The sequence below is a fragment of the Cololabis saira genome, chromosome 6, assembly GCF_033807715.1.
Source record: "Cololabis saira isolate AMF1-May2022 chromosome 6, fColSai1.1, whole genome shotgun sequence".
NCBI classification, from domain to species: domain Eukaryota; kingdom Metazoa; phylum Chordata; class Actinopteri; order Beloniformes; family Belonidae; genus Cololabis; species Cololabis saira.
In genome coordinates this window covers 2,041,402-2,061,274 of record NC_084592.1, presented here as the reverse complement: position 1 = coordinate 2,061,274, position 19,873 = coordinate 2,041,402, and the positions used below count along the sequence as shown (strand labels likewise).

Below are 19,873 nucleotides of genomic sequence, written 5' to 3'. Positions count from 1 at the left end.
AGAGCCCTGGGCAGGGGCAGAGGTGTGACTGGGACCACCTCGAAGACAGGCTGGGGCGCAGTGGAGGGCAATATGGACTTTGCGTGGACATTATGGAACCAGGGGGTCCCAACACTAATTACTTATTTTGGAGTCTGCGAAGGTTTCCACCTGGCGGCCCCCCACGCAGCAGACACATTTGTGGAGAGTGAGAGTTGTGTTTACTCTGCCGAATCCATGACAAGCTTATCGGTTCTGTTGGTTGTCAGGAAATTTAGTCCCCAAATGCGGGAGGACGGAGTTTCCAAAAACAACACGTTCAATTAAACCAAAAACACTGCAATTAGCCGGAAAAACTGATACATGGGGACGGAACTGGTGTGATTATGGAGCCTTGGTGGGGGCTTTACAGGGACGTTTTGGACAGTGCTTACAGCCTGAGATCCTGTGTAATGAACTAAGTAACCGGGTCAGAAAGGCTGGGAGTTGCTGCGAGTGTTAGCCAATGACATGGAGAGCCTCACGCGGCGGGCATACAGTCACATGCCCCCGGGAGTATAGAGCGAGCTGGCATGGGATCAGTTCATCAGAACCCCCGCACCCTCAGAGCTGCGCATTCAGGTGAAACTGCTGTACCCTCACACCCTTCAGTCTGCCTTGGAGATGGCGGTACAAAGGGAGAATGTGTGGGATATAGCTGGTGCTGGTGGGGCCTGTTACAATAAGGGGCTACCTGCGGTGAGAGTTTCAGTAGGGAGCCAGCCAGGGGAGGAGAAGCTGGCCTGGATAAATTAAATAACGGAACTGTTGAGAGCTGTGACATTACAGATGACATAGCGGCCATGCCTGGGACCAAGGGATTGCTGTGGGTGTGGCAAATATAGAAGGTCAGAGAGTGCTCAGGCAGGCTGCAGGGAAACGGGTCAGGGTCCTAAAAGAGGGGGATATGCAGCCCCAGATTTCCGCCCCATCTGCACCACCTGGAGGGCCCAACATCACAACCGGGGAAGCATGTCACCTCAGGTTGGGAACCGATTATCGCGGTGGGGCGTACCTGTGCTGGAGACTCCTGTTATGTTCCTGTTACAGTTGAAGGGGTCCCCTGCACAGCGCTTTTAGATACAGGGTCGACAGTGACTGTGTTCAGACTGATGTGGGTCCAGAGGGAACCTCGCTTGAGCCCACTTTGGTACGGCTGCGTACAGTCACAGGGGAGCTGGCCCCTATGAAAGGCAGGGGTGTGTTGACTATGACTGTTGGGGTAAAACATTTCGTCACACAGCCTGGACAGCTGTGGTGCAGGACCTGTGTATTCTTGGCTTGGAGAGCTAGCTGTTGTTGTCATCACGCTAATGTAAACACGGCTCTGTCTCTGCTGCTAAACGCCATCAACAAACTCCAGCGTGCCCATTCCCATGGCGTCCACATTATTACAGGTGACTTTAATAAGGCAAATCTAAAGACTGTATTACCTAAATACAGTACCATCAACATGTAAGATGCCAAACAAGAGGGGAAAACACTCTGGATCATGTGTATTCCAAGATCAAGCATGCATACAGAGCCGTACCCCTCCCCCACCTGGGCCGGTCAGATTACTTCTCCCTGTTCCTCACCTCCGCATACTTTACACCCCCATCAGTCGTCAAACAAAGCCCACAAAGAGGACAATTAGCTTGGATGAAGTCCCAGGTCCGCAGGCTCCTCCGGGCCCATGACTCAGCCTTCAGGTCAGGTGACAGAGCTTTGTACAATGTCGCTCACGCAGACCTGAGGAGAGGCATCAGGACTGCCAAAGTGGACTACAAAATGAGGATAGAGGACCACCTCAACAACCCCCGGCAGGTATGGCAGGGCATACAGACCATCACCAACTATAGAGGCTGTGCAGTGACATCTGGAGACTAAGATGCAGCCTTGACAGAGGAGCTGAACAGCTTATTTCCCCGCTTTGAGCCCCAAACACAGCACTCAGCCACATCAACTCAACCACCACTAGAGCCCCCACCAGCCGCCAAAGCTGCAGGTCCAGATGGAGTACCTGGGAAGGTGCTCAAGGCATGTGCCAACCAGCTAACACAGGTCTTCACTGACATTTTCAACCTGTCTCTGACCGAAGCTGTCATCCCACCCTACCTGAAATCTGCTACAATCATCCCGGTCCCCAAAAAGTCAGTCATCACTAAGTGCTTTGAGAAACCGGTCTTAAGGCACATCAAAGCTTGTCTCCCCCCCACCCTGGACTTGCACCAGTTTGCATACCGGGCAAACAGATCCACCGAAGACACCATAGCCATCGCTCACTCCTCAGCGCTGAGTCACCTGGAGAAACAGGGGAGCTACGTCAGGATGCTCTTTATTGACTTCAGTTCAGCTTTTAATACAATAATACCGGACATTCTAATTCCTAAGCTATCCAACCTCGGGCTCCCACCACACACCTGCTCCTGGATAAAATACTTTTTGGTGAACCGACCCCAGCGTGTGAAACTCGGTCCTCATCTCTCCTCCTCCCGCACTCTCAGCACTGGCTCTCCTCAGGGCCGTGTGCTCAGCCCACTACTCTATTCCCTCTACACAACTGACTTCAGTCCCGCCCACCCAGAGAACTTCATTGTCAAATTTGCTGATGACACAACGGCGGTGGGGCTGATTACAGGGGGAAATGAGGCGGCCTACAGAGATGAGGTCCTAAAACTTGGTGAGTGGTATGCATTGAACAATCTGGCACTGAACATCATCAAAACCAAGGAACTAATCCTGGATTTCAGGCGGAACAGAGCCGCCCCCGCCCCCCTGTACATCAACGGTGAATGTGTAAAGCAAGTGCAGTCCTTCAAGTTCCTCTGCGTCCACATCACTGCAAACCTCTCCTGGTCTGTCAACACCACAGCACTGGTCAAGAAGGCTCAGCAGAGGCTACACTTCCTAAGGTACTCAGGAAGGAGCGCCTGAACACACAGCTGCTGGTGATCTTCTACCGTTCCACCATAGAGAGCCTGCTGACCTATGCTGTGACAGTGTGGCACTCCAGCTGCACGGAAGCAGACAGGAAGAGGCTGCAGAGGGTGGCAAACGCAGTACAGAAGATCATCGGCTGCACTCTGCCCTCGCTGTCTGATATCTACAGCTCCCGTTGTCTCAGCAGGGCAAGGAACATCGTAAAGGACGACACCCATCCCGGTTTCCATTTCTTTGACCTGTTGCCCTCTGGCAGGTGCTTCAGGTCCATATGGGCCAGAACAAACAGACTCAGGGACAGCTTCTTTCCCAAAGATGTGAACATTCTGAACTCATCTGCACTAATTCAACTGCACTGCCATATCTGCACCGACTTAAGCTACCTCATACTGTGCAATATTCTTTCATTCATTTATGTGCAATATTCTTCACTTATTTTTATAGTGTATATATATTTATATTGTGTGTTTCTTGTTTTGTTTTTACATAGCCTTTTACATGTGTGCACTTTTATGGAGCTGCTGCTTAATCTCATTATACTATACTTTAATGACAATAAAAGCTTTCTATTCTATTCTAGATTTTTTGCAGGCTGCAGGTTGTCATTTAGACCTGTTAAAAGGGACTGTGAACTTTTCTAAGGGGCCAGTTGTCACCTTGTTCCCCAACGTTAGTCTAGATGGGCACCCAAGCAAGCTAACAGCTAATGGGGCAGAGACTGTGATCCCCCACACTCAGTAACAGTGGTAATGCCACCACGAATAGAGATCTGTCCGCTGACACTGCCTTTGTGGCCCCAGGTGGGGGAGGGGAGGGTAGTGGCTGCAGTAAGAGAGATATGGAAGAACTGTAGCAGCCTCGATCCGCAGCAGCAGGAACAGTTGTGGTAGCTGCTGCTTGAGTTTCGGGACTGTTTTGCCATGAGTGATGAGAAGATGGAGAGGACTCATCTGGTGCAGCACAAGATCAACAAGAGCGACGCGCTGCCTATCAAATGCCGCCTCCGGCTTGTTAGCAGGCATGTGACGAAGCTGTGACCAAGATGCTGGAGGCAGACCTCATCAAGCCTTCAGATAGTCAATGGGCAGCAGCTGTGGTCATGGTTCCTAAGAAGGTGTCCGGTTGGCGGCTCAACTCCGACTATAGGCCAGTTGACGGTTTAACAAAAAAGGACTCGTACCCTCTTTCTCGCATTGACGAGTCACTGGATCCGGTCTCAGGATCCTCCTGGTTCTCATCCTTGGACCTCTGCACTTGGACCTCCGCACTTGGACCGCACAGACCTAAAACGGCGTTCTGCATGGGGTGGGGATTATGGCAGTTCAAGGTCTTATGCTTTGGACTTTGTAATGCTCCTGCAACATTTGTCAAGCTGATGGACAGGGTGCTGGCTGGGGTGCCCCATCAGCAGTGCTTAGTCTATCTGGACAACATCCTCGTGCATGCCAGCTCCTTTGAGGCTGCCCTGGAGTGTTTGCAGCTAGTGCTGTCGAGAATCATAGCTGCTGGGCTGAAGCTGCATCCAGACAAGTGCCACTTCATACAACGGGAGGTGTACTTTCTGGGTCATCGGGTGGGAGTGGAGGACATTGGCACCATGAAGGAGAAGGTGTAGACTGTTACCGACTGGCCGACTCCCTCGAATCAAGGGCAACTTAAACGTTTTTTAGGCCTGGCGTCATACTACCAGAGGTTTGTGCAGGGTTTTGCCTGCACTGCTGGACCTCTGTTTCAGATGCCACAAAAAGACAGAGACTTTGTGTGGACTGAGTCATGTCAGGAGGCATTCAGAAGCCTTCAGTGTGCTCTGAATGAAGCTCTGGTGCTAGCTCCAGCTGATCCCTCATTACCCTTCATTTCGGATACAGATGCGAGCAGTGTGGGTGTGGGTGGTTGCTTATTTCAGCCAGGCATTCAACAAACATGAGAGGCGTTATTGCGTCACCCGCCGAGAGTTATTGGCAGTGGTGTTGTCAATCCGGCACTTCAAATATTACTTGTGTGGGTTGTGGTTTACAGTGAGGACTGATCACTCGGCTCTGCAGTGGCTCATGACATTCAAGGAGCCAGAAGACCAGGTGGTCAGGTGGATCGAAGAGCCCCAGGCCTTTAACTTTAAGGTGGAGCATAGGGCTAGGACACTTCATGCCAATGCAAATGGGTGCCGGTTTTGTGAGGAGAGGGAAGAGAGAAAGAGAGAGCTCAGAGAGGAGGAAACTGGCACCATTGTCCAGCCAGTGGATGAGCTGATGTGCTAGGCCTGCAGGCTGTCGACATGGTAGAGTGGAAACAGGAGCAGGATGTGGACCTGCAGCCTGATCAGCAGTGGGTGGTGAAACAAAACTGGCCGCCATTGGGACGGGGTGGCAGCGTTCTCCACCACAACTGAGGGACTGTGGTTGATCCTCTGCGGCTAGAACAGGGGTCGGCAACCCAAAATGTTGAAAGAGCCATATTGGACCAAAAAAAGTCTTGTATAAGCCTTATAATGAAGGCAACACATGCTGTATGTATCTATATTAGTTATATTATTAACATTCAGGCAATTAATGCAAATGATTCGGTCCAAGAAACTCTTTTCTCCTCAGTTATTTTTCTCTTTTTCCCTTTGGAAACAATTCCTTTGGCCGGCTTGTTTACAACAGCCACCTGCTTGGCCCCCCGCCCTGCTGGTGTGTGTCGCAGGCTTTGACGTAAATCTTCGTAAAAAGAAATGTTGAAATTTAATATTTATTCCACACATTTTTACAACATTGGAAAACGTTAAGAATGTTTGTGTCATGTTTGTCCTCCTACAGAAACCATATTAAAACAAAAAATATATTTCCCTCCCCCATCGATTTCCATTTTCAAACATTTTTGAAAAAGCTCCAGGGAGCCACTAGGGCGGCGCTAAAGCTAAAGCTCTAGAGCCGCGGGTTGCTGACCCCCAGGCTAAAACAATGCGTACTGACGCGGGCCTGGAAGGAGCTTGCAACGGGGAAGGAGAGGTGGCAAGTGGTGGTCCCTATGAACCTGCAGGTCGTAGTGCTTAGGGCCATGCATGGTATGCATGGTTGCAAAAAAAACCCTGTCACCTCCGCCAGAGTTTTTACTGGCGGCGGTGTAGGAGAGATGTGGAGGATTTTTGCCGGCAGTGTGACCCCTGCATAGCCCGCAAAGACCCCTCTGGCTGGTCACACAACCCAGTCTCACATAAAAACGTACCCTGCCTACATTGGTCCAAAGTGCAAAAACGTAGAGGGGCTACAATATTAGCCCTTGAAATGTATAACTGTTACATTTTGAAATGTATAACTGTTACATTTTTCTGCCTATTCATTTTGCGTCCAAGTCACGTGACTTTTAAGATTCTGGCCGTGACAGCAACAAACATGGTGGACATTTTTCATTTTTGAGTGAAAGAAATCAATATTTTGAGTTAGTTTCTGCATAGAAATATATATATTTTACTTTCATAATATTCACTCAGTGAATTTACATAATCACTTGCTTGCTCTTGGTTGCAACGTTTTTTCAGATCTCGTCAGAATAATGTAAAACGGTAACGTTTTAAAAATGTGAAAAAGTAACATTTTGGTTGTTGACGGTGCTGTGAAAAAAAATCAATATTTTGATGCTTCCTCGTTGTTGGGAATTATTTCCAGATCTCGCCAGAATAATAATTTGAAATTGCAACATTTTGGTGCTGGGATACGTGGCCGTGATATATACACGGCCACGTACAGTATGCCGGCGGGGATCCCCCCCCCAAACCAGATTTTGATAGCGGAGCCAGTCAGCCCACAGAAAGCAGTTTTATTTTGAAAACCAACCGGATTTTCTTGCATTCCAAAAGTCTGACTTCCGGCCCGCCAAAATAAAAGATACAGCCAGACGAATGAAAAAATGAAAATAATCCCTCTGGGATCCCCCATAGATACGTCATAGTGACGAGGGGGATCCTGGACACGTGACAGATGCCCCCGACCGTGTGCCGGTTAATATTTAAGATAGTTAAGTTTAGAGTAAGTAAACTAAGTAGGGATGCTGTTATTATAATAATAATAATAATAATAAATAATTATAAATAATTTGAATTAATTATTAATTATATATCAGACTTAACCTCCAAAAATTAACTAATAGGGATGGCACTCCACTGTTCTGGTGTCTAAACCGTGCAGAATAAAGTAAACAAATTTTGGCATAAATAAACAAAAAAAAGTCACAAGCTCAAAAAGTTGTATTTTTCTACAATACTGCAATAGTTCGGCTTTTTGTCCAGCGCTTTAAAAGCTGAGGGGAGTTAGGAAACCAGGTTGCCAGATTGGTCTCCTGTGTGCCGTTTTTCACGCATATAGCAGTGCGTCGTTGACTAAGTACAGGCGGAGTTGTCAAGTAATGCGTGAAAAACGCTGACAATAGCAAACCTGGCAACCACTAATATTGAGTTTTTTTAGCCACTTACCCAAAAAAAAGGGTCCGATTAATTTTCCATGGATGATTGCTATTACTGTAGAAACAGTATATAATTTATCTAGACTTTAGGTCTTGAATGTGTTAAAAAAACCACATCTGGCATATCACATTGAGTAGCCTAACTATACTTTTGAATCTAAACTATTCATCAGTCCGACCATTTCTTCTTCTTAGATTTTTAGATTTAGATTTATTTATTTGCACAGTTAAACATTACACAAATAAAAGTACCAACTTTAAAAATTTAAAGTGCAGGAAGAGGCGAAAACTCAAAGAGCTTATCAGGTGCCTCCACCTATAGTTAACATAAAATTTAATATCATAGCCTACTTATAAAAACAAAATATACAAATTATCAGTTAGAAATCTATAGATGATAGAAATGAAAGGAAAATAAAGGAAAAGAATTTACACAAAAGAAAAATGATCGGATAAATGAAAAACAAGTAAAATTTAATAATTAAGAAACAAACAAAAAAATAAACGACTAAATAACAAACCAGATGAACAAAAAAATAATAATTTCCAGGAGATTACACAAGACAGTAACATTTTTCAGCACATCCATTACTTATGCCAGAGCAGTTCCATTCACAAAACAAAAAGTAAGTGGTGTTTCAGACATCCTTTAAAACCTTGTACAGAGAAGCATTTTTTTTTGCTAAATGGGAATATGTATTCCATAGTTTGACCCCCCTGTACCGTATTGCATATTTACCCCTGGTTGTAACATGTTTATTAAGTAGACTTACTAAAAAACGTTTCTTACCGGTTTCTTACCCAAAACCGCTTCGACAAGCTCATCACGTACCTGAAGTCACAAGAAGCCATCTATGAGCAGCTAGATCAGCTAAAAGATTTTGTCGAACCCATTAGAGAGAGGATGAAGTTTCAAAAGTACGCCAGAACAAAGACGACCAAGTCCAGCAGTGAAACAGAAGGCTGCATACTTTGTGGTGACCCAAAGCACAGAAAGAGACTGTACTTCTGCAGGAAGTTCAGGACCAACCTGAAGCCATCGGAGAGAAGGTATGCAGCACGACAACTTGGTGCCTGCAAAAGATGCAGCGAACTCCCCCCCGGCGAAGACTGCAAGAAAACAATCTATCTGTGTGGAAATCCGGTTTGCAAAGGACAACACCACTACCTTCTCTGTCCAGTTGCCAGGCCTCAGCCCCAAAGAACGTCCAAGTACGGTCCAGTGAGAGCTGAGGGTAAAAGATACACCGAAACTCAAGAAAAGTTTCTCTCCAAACTTACACCTGAGCTGGCGCAGCAGTGTCAAGACGCCTTCTGCAACGTAGTGTCCAGAGCTTACAACTCCACAGCAGCTGAGAGAGGCCTTCTGGAGGAAAACTCCTTGACTGAGTACTAGAGATGCACCGATCGATCGGCCCCCGATCGGGATCGGGCCGATAATGGCCCTATCGGCTTTGATCGGAGATCGGAAAATAATAGTTCAAAACCTAACCAGGGGTAAATACAGTGTGTTACAACCAGGGGTAAATATGCAATACGGTACCGGGGGGTCAAACTATGGAATACATATTCCCATTTAGCAAAAAAATGCTTCTCTGTACAAGGTTTTAAAGGATGGTTGAAAGACAGTCACATTACTTATGTTGCCATTAATCATTGTCTGATAATGTCTCTGAATGTTTTCTATAAACACTGGTTTGTGCTACAGGTGTATTTATTATTATACTAAATATTAATATTATGATTAATATAAATTATTAATTAATTTCTGGAGGTTAAGTCTGATATATAATTAATTCAAATGATTTATAATTATTTATTATTATTATTATTATTATTATTATTATTATTATTATTATTATTATTATCCATCCATCCATCCATTGTCCACCGCATTATCCGAGTCCGGGTCGCGGGGGCAGCAGTCGGAGCAGGGATCCCCAGACTTCCCTCTCCCCGGACACCTCCTCCAGCTCCTCCGGGGGGACCCCAAGGCGTTCCCAGGCCAGCCGAGTGACGTAGTCACTCCAGCGTGTCCTGGGTCTTCCTCGGGGCCTCCTCCCGGTGGGACATGCCCGGAACACCTCCCTAGGGAGGCGTCCAGGGGGCATCCTATACAGGTGCCCGAGCCACCTCAGCTGGCTCCTCTCGATGTGGAGGAGCAGCGGCTCTACTCCGAGCTCCTCCCGGGTGACAGAGCTCCTCACCCTATCTCTAAGGGAGCGCCCCGCCACCCTGCGGAGGAAACTCATTTCGGCCGCTTGTATCCGGGACCCCGTTCTTTCGGTCATGACCCAGAGTTCATGACCATAGGTGAGGGTGGGAACGTAGATCGACCGGTAAATCGAGAGCTTTGCCTTTCGGCTCAGCTCCCTCTTCACCACTACGGACCGATACAATGACCGCATTACTGCGGCCGCCGCACCAATCCGCCTGTCGATCTCGCGCTCCGTTCTCCCCTCACTCGTGAACAAGACCCCAAGATACTTAAACTCCTCCACCTGAGGCAGGAACTCTCCCCCGACCTGGAGGGTGCAAGCCACCTTTTTCCGGTCGAGAACCATGGCCTCAGACTTAGAGGTGCTGATTCTCATCCCAGCCGCTTCACACTCGGCTGCAAACCGCCCCAGTGCATGCTGAAGGTCCTGGCTCGAGGGAGCCAACAAGACCACATCATCTGCAAAAAGCAGAGATGAAATCCTGAGGCTCCCGAACCGTACCCCCTCCGGCCCCTGGCTGCGCCTAGAAATCCTGTCCATAAAAATTATGAACAGGACCGGTGACAAAGGGCAGCCCTGCCGGAGTCCAACACGCACCGGGAACAGGTCTGACTTACTGCCGGCAATGCGAACCAAGCTCCTGCTCCGGTCATACAGGGACCGTACAGCCCTCAGCAGAGGGCCTCCGACCCCATACTCTCGGAGCACCCCCCACAGGATGCCACGTGGGACACGGTCGAAAGCCTTCTCCAAGTCCACAAAACACATGTGGACTGGTTGGGCAAACTCCCATGCGCCCTCGAGCACCCTGCGGAGGGTGTAGAGCTGGTCCAGCGTTCCACGGCCAGGGCGAAAACCGCATTGTTCCTCTTGAATCCAAGGTTCGACTATCGGCCGAATTCTCCTCTCCAGCACCCTGGAATAGACTTTCCCCGGGAGGCTGAGGAGTGTGATTCCCCGGTAGTTGGAACACACCCTCCGGTCCCCCTTTTTGAAGAGAGGGACCACCACCCCGGTCTGCCAGTCCAGAGGCACTGTCCCCGACTGCCACGCGATGCTGCAGAGGCGTGTCAGCCACGACAGCCCCGCAACATCCAGAGACTTGAGGTACTCAGGGCGGATCTCATCCACCCCCGGTGCCTTGCCACCGAGGAGCTTCCGAACTACCTCAGTGACTTCAGCTTGGGTAATGGATGAATCAACCTCTGAATCCTCAGCCTCTGCTTCCTCGACGGAAGGCGTGTCAGCGGGATTGAGGAGATCCTCGAAGTATTCCTTCCACCGCCCGACGATGTCCCCAGTCGAGGTCAACAGCTCCCCTCCTCCACTGTAAACAGTGTTGGTGGAGCACTGCTTCCCCCTCCTGAGGCGCCGGATGGTTTGCCAGAATTTCCTCGAGGCCGACCGGTAGTCCTCCTCCATGGCCTCCCCGAACTTTTCCCAGACCCGAGTTTTTGCTTCCGCGACCGCCCGGGCCGCAGCCCGCTTGGCCTGCCGGTACCCGTCAGCTGCCTCGGGAGTCCGTCGAGCTAGCCAGGCTCGGTAGGACTCCTTCTTCAGCTTGACGGCATCCCTTACTTCCGGTGTCCACCACCGGGTTCGGGGATTGCCGCCGCGACAGGCGCCGGAGACCTTACGGCCGCAGCTCCGGACGGCCGCGTCAACAATGGAAGCGGAGAACATGGTCCATTCGGACTCAATGTCTCCGGCCTCCCTCGGAATCCGGTCAAAGCTCTCCCGGAGGTGGGAGTTGAAGACCCCCCTGACAGGGGAATCTGCCAGACGTTCCCAGCAGACCCTCACGATACGCTTGGGTCTTCCAGGTCTGACCAGCTTCCTCCCCTGCCAGCGGATCCAACTCACCACCAGGTGGTGATCAGTTGACAGCTCAGCCCCTCTCTTCACCCGAGTGTCCAAGACATACGGCCGGAGGTCAGATGAAACGACAACAAAGTCGATCATTGACCTCCGGCCTAGGGTGTCCTGGTGCCACGTGCACTGATGGACACCCTTATGCTCGAACATGGTGTTCGTTATGGACAAACTGTGGCTAGCACAGAAGTCCAATAACAGAACACCACTCGGGTTCAGATCGGGGAGGCCGTTCCTCCCAATCACACCTCTCCAGGTAACACTGTCATTGCCCACGTGAGCGTTGAAGTCCCCCAACAGAACGATGGAGTCCCCAGTTGGGGCACTTTCCAGCACCCCTCCCAGGGCCTCCAGGAAGGCCGGGTACTCTGCACTGCCGCTCGGCCCGTAGGCCGAAACGACAGTGAGAGACCTATCCCCGACCCGAAGGCGCAGGGAAGCGACCCTCTCGTTAAGTGGGGAGAACTCCAACACATGGCGGCTGAGCTGGGGAGCTATGAGCAAGCCCACACCAGCTCGCCGCCTCTCACCATGGGCAACTCCAGAGTGGAAGAGAGTCCAACCTCTCTCAAGGAGCTGGGTTCCAGAGCCCAGGCTGTGCGTGGAGGTGAGCCCGACTATCTCTAGTCGGTACCTCTCAGCCTCCCGCACAAGCTCAGGCTCCTTCCCCCCCAGCGAGGTGACATTCCATGTCCCTAAAGCCAGAGTCGTCGTCCGGGGATTGGGTCGCCGGGGCCCCCGCCCACGGCTGCCACCCAAATCACACGGCACCTGTGTCCCCTTATGAACCCTCCCGCGGGTGGTGGGCCTACGGGAGGGCGGGCCCACGTCGCTCTTTCGGGCTGCGCCCGGCCGGGTCCCGTGGGCCAAGACCCGGCCACCAGACGCTCGCCTGCGAGCCCCGACCCCAGGCCTGGCTCCAGGGTGGGGCCCCGGTAACGCCGATCCGGGCGACGTAAACTTCCTTGCTCTTGTCTTCTTCATAAGGGGCTTTGAACCGCTCTTTGTCTGACCCGTCACCTAGGACCTGTTTGCCATGGGAGACCCTACCAGGGGCATTAAGCCCCGGACAACATAGCTCCTAGGATCATTCGGGTGCTCAAACCCCTCCACCACGGTAAGGTGGCGGTTCAAGGAGGGGTATTATTATTATTATTATTATTATTATTATTATTATTATTATTATTATTATTATAACAGCATCCCTACTTAGTTTAGTTACTCTAAACTTAACTATCTTAAATATTAACCGGCACACGATGGGGGCATCTGTCACGTGTCCAGGATCCCCCTCGTCACTATGACGTATAGGGGGATCCAGAGGGATTATTTTCATTTTTTCATTCATTTGTCTGGCTGTATCTTTTATTTTGGCGGGCCGGAAGTCAGACTTTTGGAATGCAAGAAAATCCGGTTGGTTTTCAAAATAAAACTGCTTTCTGTGCATAATACATCCATGTTTCTGTGGGCTGACTGGCTCCGCTATCAAAATCTGGTTTGGGGGGGGAATCCCCGCCGGTAGGGATGGGAATTGATAAGATTTTTTCGATTCCGATTCTCTTATCGATTCTGCTTATCGATTCGATTCTTTATCGATTCTCTTATCGATTCTCATTTGGAAAAAAGGAGAAGAAACAATTTTAGTATCAACTTTATTAATAAAACAAAGTTGATACTAAAATACTAAAAAGAAACAATTTTAGTATCAACTTTTTTTTAATAAAACAAAGTTGATACTAAAATTGTTTCTTTGTTTCAATTTCTTTGTTTCTCCGACCTTTTTTGTTCAAAGATATAAAACTTTTATACAAAAGTATAAACAAAAAAAATATATAATGAGGTCTTAAGATGCCCCCAGCCTTGGGCTCCTCGATGGTGCCAGGGGGTCCCCACAAAACGATTTGTAATATACAGTAAAATATGTATTTAATATAAAATAATAATAATAATAAAATAAATATTCTTCTGTAGAAATTAACGAAAAACAACTAATTATTTTGTAGCAATTACACAAGAATGTCCAGTAACATGTTCAACACCACAAACTTAGTCACTGCTGGTGACATTCATCTATTCTGGCCTGATACTCTTCCCTGCCTTGATGAAAGGAGAAGCTAGCGTTAGATGCTCTTTAACTTCTCCATAGATGAGCTGATCAGCTGCAGCTGTGTCGGGAGCTCCGCTGTCCGCCGGAGCGCCTGGCACGTCTGCGTGGCGCAGCTCTTCTAAAGCATGATTTATGGTTCCGCGTTAGATCGACGCAGAGCCTACGGCGTAGGGTACGCGGCGACGCGCGCCGTACGGTGCGTGTTGCCGCGTACCCTACGCCGTAGGCGCTGCGTTGGTGTAACGCGGAACCATAAATCAGCCTTACCACACGCCGGCTGACTCCGCGGTCCCAGCACATCAGCCGGCCGAGTCCTAACAGTTTCCCCCCTCTGTTGAAATGTCCACATTGCAAGAATTGTTGCCCTGTTGTCATCCTTTTTGGTAAAATGTAACCAAACTTTCCAGCGTTTATGCCGCTTTGTCCCCGTGTTTTCCTGCTGGGCGCGAATGCGCACGCTGCGCAACGTGCTTGGTGACGTCATTCGTGCCGACTGGAATCGATAAGGGAATCGTTCGGGGAAAAAGGCAAACGATTCCAAGGAATTGAAACACTGGGAACCGGTTCTCAACAAGAACCGGTTCTCGATTCCCATCCCTACCTGCCGGCATACTGTACGTGGCCGTGTATATATCACGGCCACGTATCCTAGCACCAAAATGTTGCAATTTCAAATTATTATTCTGGCGAGATCTGGAAATAATTCCCAACAACGAGGAAGCATCAAAATATTGATTTTTTTTCACAGCACCGTCCAACAACCAAAATGTTACTTTTTCACATTTATAAAACGTTACCGTTTTACATTATTCTGACGAGATCTGAAAAAACGTTGCAACCACGAGCAAGCAAGTGATTATGTAAATTCACTGAGTGAATATTATGAAAGTAAAATATATATATTTTTATGCAGAAACTAACTCAAAATATTGATTTCTTTCACTCAAAAATGAAAAATGTCCACCATGTTTGTTGCTGTCACGGCCAGAATCTTAAAAGTCACGTGACTTGGACGCAAAATGAATAGGCAGAAAAATGTAACAGTTATACATTTCAAAATGTAACTGTTATACATTTCAAGGGCTAATATTGTAGCCCCTCTACGTTTTTGCACTTTGGACCAATGTAGGCAGGGTACGTTTTCATGTGAGACTGGGTTGGGTCACATGCACCACTCCAACAGTTTCCTGTTGGAGGCCCGATGGAGAGAGTGGCAGCAGATATTGTGGGCCCTCTGCCAAAGGTAACTACTATGTTCTCTCAGCCATTGATTACTTCACTGGATGGCCAGAAACATATGCGCTGCCGGACCAGGAGGCAGAAACGGTTGTAGTGGTGTGTTCAGTCATTTTGGGGGTGACAGAGACTATCCACTCCGATTAGGGCAGAAATTTAGAGTCACGGATGTTTGTCTCCATGTGTACGCGACTGGCACACAAGACTCACACCACCCCCCTGAGGCCACAGAGTGATGGGTTAGTGGAAAGATATCACCGCATCTTGGGGCAGCAGCTGGCTATCCTCACATCAAAACACCAGAAGGACTGGAATGACCATCTTCTCCTGGTGCTTATGGCGTGTCGGTCTGCGGTGCAAGAATCCACATCCTGCACACCTGCTCTTCTCATGCTGGGGAGAGAACTTCTGGTGTTAGCGCATGTTTTTGGAGCAATAGTTGAGTGCAGGGCTACAGTCCCCAACGCAAGAATGGTCGGTGTCCTAAGCTGGACAGTCAATGGGTGGGTCCTTGTATAGTGATGGAGAGACTAGGAGAAGTTGTTTACAGGGTGCAGCTGCCATCCAAGGGGAGATGGGTGGTTCTCCACAGAGACAGGCTGGCTCGATACCAAGGGGTCACTCCTGCCCTAGCACCGACAACGTCTGTCTATACAGGCTCCCACACTTTTCCCTGATTTGCTTCTTTCCTCTTCTCCTCTACCACCAACAGTAACACCGGCCTGCACCGCTCCAGCGCCCCAGCCTAGCCCACAGAGACATAAGAGAGTCCCGAGCCGGCTCCGAGACCTTGTTGGTCCCTTTAGCAGGGAATGTAGTTAGAGGTGTGACCGGTTTTTCGTATAGGGCAAGAATTTTTTTTTTAATCTCTAACGTTACTTTTTCTGTTTGCGAGTTGCCTTTGGTCAGTCCCACCTTGAAGTGGACATTGATTGGCTGTCACTGTGTTTGGGCTTGTTTAGCATACGCTGGTAGGCTCCCATTGTAGATGGACAGGCATGGGGAGGAATGGTAGCGGATAACAGAAGTAAAAAAGGAGGAGCATGTGAACGCTGTCGGCCCAGTGAATGGGGAATTTACATTTCAAAAACGCCCCGACAGCACCATTGATAAAGGTAGGGTGATATGTGTTCTTTGTGGAAAGGAATTTGCTAACCACCAAAGCAGGTGAAGTTTAGCCGAACACATAAACGCAAAACACCCGGTCGGGAGTGCAGCCACAGCTAACGTTAGCAGTAAAGATGTTAGCAATTTATCAAGCCACAGCAACGCTCTTCCCCAAACTAAACTCGAGGAGAGTGCCAAGGAAACAGCTGATGAGAGTAACAACAGCAGCACGACGTCACAGGTAGCGCCAATATTTGCAAGATGAATAACTGGGGAAATCAGAATCAGAATCATCTTTATTGGCCAGGTTCGAACATTGTCCAACAAGGAATTTGACTCCGGTAGTTTCGCTCTCTATGGTCTTAAAGGTAAACAAATAAACAATAGACAAATGTGGAATTTCTATGTACAAAAATTATAAACATTTTAAGGTGCAGCAGTTTGAGGTAGTGAGAATAATTATGACCTATTTACAATTTCTACAGACAAGAATTATGCAAAAGTACAAGATAAAAAATTAAAAATTTTACAAAAGAAATAAAAAAGTGAGAGGTGCAGCAGAGTGAGGCAACATGAATATTAAAGAGGGGTGCTGGATGATTTATTTATATTTTTATGATTTATTTTTATATTGCACGTGATTGGTTACTCTGAGACTTTGTTATCTGTGAGAGTTCATCAGAGCAACCGCTTGCGGGAAGAAACTGTCCCTGTGTCTTGAAGTCCTGGCGCACAAAGCACTGTAGCGCCGTCCAGAGGGGAGGAGTTGGAACAGGCAGTGTCCCGGGTGTGAGGGGTCGGCAGAGATTCGACCTGCCCGTTTCCTGGTCCTGGACCGGTACAGGTCGTCGATAGATGGGAGGTTAGTCCCAACTATCCTCTCTGCAGTCCTGATGGTCCGTTGCAGTCTGTGCCTGTCCAGTTTGGTGGCTGATCCAAACCAGACAGTGATGGAGGAGCAGAGAACAGACTGTATGATGGCAGTGTAAAATGTGATCAGCAGCTGCTGTGGCAGGTTGAACTTCCTGAGCTGCCGCAGGAAGTACAACCTTTGCTGCGCCTTGTTCCTGACGGAACTGATGTGGGTGGACCACTTCAGGTCCCGGGAGATGGTGGACCCCAGGAACTTGAAGGAGTCTGTGGAGGAGACAGTGCTGTTGAGGATGGTGAGGGGGGGGGAGTGGCGGTGGGTTTTTTCTGAAGTCCACTGTCAACTCCACAGTCTTGAGCGGGTTCAGCTCCAGGTGGTTCCGACCGCACCAGTGGACCAGCTGTTCCACCTCCCTTCTGTACGCGGACTCGTCACCTTCCCGGATCAGGCCGATGACGGTGGTGTCGTCCGCGTACTTCAGGAGTTTCACAGACGAGTCCCCTGAGGTGCAGTCGTTCGTGTAGAGGGAGAAGAGCAGTGGTGAGAGGACGCACCCCTGGGGGGCGCCAGTGCTGATGGTGCGGGTGCTGGATGAGATGCTCCCCAGCCTCACCTGCTGCTCTCTGTCACTCAGGAAGCTGGTAATCCACTGACAGGTGGGGGCAGCACGGTGAGCTGGGTGAGCTTCTGGTGGAGGATTGCGGGAGCGATCGTGTTGAACGCTGAGCTGAAGTCCACGAACAGGATCCTCGCATAAGTCCCTGAGGTGTCGAGGTGACGCAGGATGTGGTGCAGTCCTATGTTGACTGCATCATCCACCGACCTGTTTGCCCGGTAAGCAAACTGCAGGGGGTCGAGCAGGGAGCCTGTGATGTCTTTCAGGTGGCTCAACACCAGCCGCTCAAAGGTCTTCATGACCACAGACGTCAGGGCGACGGATCTGTAGTCATTTAGACCAGTGATGGTGGGTTTCTTGGGGACTGGGATGATGGTGGAGCGTTTGAGGCATGAGGCCACCTCACACAGCTCCAGGGACCGGTTGAAGATCCTTGTGAAGGTGGGAGCCAGCTGCTCGGCGCAGGCTCTCAGGCAGGAGGGCGACACGCCGTCCGGGCCTGGAGCCTTCCTGATCTTCTGCCTTTTGAACAGCCGACACACGTCGGCGCAGTTTTTTGAGGGTCGGAGTGAACCAGGGTTTATTGTTACTGTATGTGCAGAAGGTCTTGGTCTGCACACACATGTCCTCACAGAAACTGATATATGATGTAACAGTGTCAGTCAGTTCATGGAGATCTGAGGCTGCAGCTTCAAATACACTCCAGTCCGTGCTTTCGAAACAGTCCTGGAGCTTGAGCTTTGACTCCTCAGTCCACTTTTTCACGGTATTAACTACAGGCTTCGAGGTCTTTAATTTCTGCCTGTAGGTAGGGATCAGATGAAGCAGACAATGGTCAGAGTGACCAAGAGCTGCGCGGGGAACAGAGCGGTATGCATTTTTTATGGCGGTGTAACAATGGTCCAGGGTCCGCGTGTCCCTGGTGGGACACGTGACGTGTTGTCTGAATTTCGGGAGTTCGTGAGTGAGGTTTGCTTTGTTAAAATCCCCCAAAACAATAAAGAATGAGTTCGGGAGTTTTTTCTCCAGGTCTGTTATCTCATCGGCGAGACACTGCGTGGCTTCAGCCACACACGCGTCGGGTGGAATGTAGACGCCGACCAGAACAAAGGATGAAAAGGATGAAAACTCCTGCGGTGAATAAAAGGGTTTACAGTTCACAAAAAGTGTCTCTAAGTGAGGACTGCAAGAAACTTTTAGCACTGTGGCATCTGTACACCAACCTTCGTTAATATAGAGGCAAATCCCGCCGCCTTTTTGCTTCCCTGATGATTCCTTGCAGCGATCCGCTCGGATGAGCTGGAATCCCGGCAGCCGCAACGCGCTGTCCGGGATCAGTTCACTGAGCCAGGTTTCCGTGAAGCAAACGGCGGCAGATCTGCTAAAGTCCCGGTTATTTGTGATGAGCATAAGAAGTTCATCTATTTTGTTTGTAAGGGATCGGACGTTTCCCAGGTGGATGGAGGGGAGCGCGGTTCGGAATCCTCTCTCTCTCAGCCGCACGAGGGCTCCGGCGCGTTTCCCCCGCTTGCGTCTCCTGTAGAGCCGGTAAACAGCGGCTGCTGCTCCGACCAGAATCTCCTTAAAGCTGTGCGGATCGGAGAAAATTGGGCAAGATGTGCCGGGAGAAGACTTCCTAATATTAAATAATTCTTCTCTGCTGAAGGTGACCCGAGAGGGGCAGCAGAAAACAGGAAAAATAAACAAAAAGTAGAAGAAAAACAGAGAGCGAAATACCGAGGCGACCGTAGGTGGCGCCATCCTAGTTCACAGGGGAGGAGATCCCGGAGCTACTCTGTGTACATAAGCCTCGATGTACAAGATGTATTGTAGAGGTCATAACACTGAAGTAGTATCTTATTATTTTGATTTAGACAATCTTCCATTTATTTATTCTATCACAGTGGTGTAAATGGGCTACATATAGTAAACAGCATGAAGTGCATGGCGTTTTTGTGTTGTCATGACTGAATAAACTTCATTCATTCATTCATTCAATTGCAAGCGTAACTTGATCAGACAGGTGTTATTTGATCTTGAGGCATGAAAATTGTATCAAAAGTAGTTTAATAGGGTTGCAGTCAAGTGTTATTACATTTCCAGTAGAAGGAGCTAACATTATCTGCTCAAATAGCGTGTGGAGGATTGTACTACCTGAGACTTTGTACTCGTAGGTGTAGCAGGTACTGTTGAGAACACATTGCTCTGTCTGGACTAGCTCTGGACACAACATATCCTCCGAGGCTGGGAGGCGGAGAATATGTCTGCTTCTGTTTCTTGTTGCCCCTGGGTCACACTGCTGCACAATGACAGCAAAAAAAAGCAGTCTTAATTTCAGAGGCAAGGATTAATGGGTGAAGCCAGTTGGTATCAAAGCTGTCTTTCACATTTACAGCTTCAGCTGCTCGGCACCCAGACTATGGAACTCCCTACCCCACACATAAGACTTTCAGACTCCATCGTAA

At 49.0% G+C, this 19,873-nt stretch overlaps 1 protein-coding gene across 1 annotated transcript in view; it reads right to left on the bottom strand.

The window, feature by feature from the left end:
- Positions 1-19,873, bottom strand: part of thsd7ba (thrombospondin, type I, domain containing 7Ba) — a 326,602-nt gene that overhangs the window by 24,515 nt on the left and 282,214 nt on the right. The window contains exon 17 of the mRNA XM_061723024.1: positions 19,563-19,707. Coding sequence (XP_061579008.1) covers positions 19,563-19,707 — 145 coding nt within the window. The remainder of the gene's footprint in view (positions 1-19,562; positions 19,708-19,873) is intronic.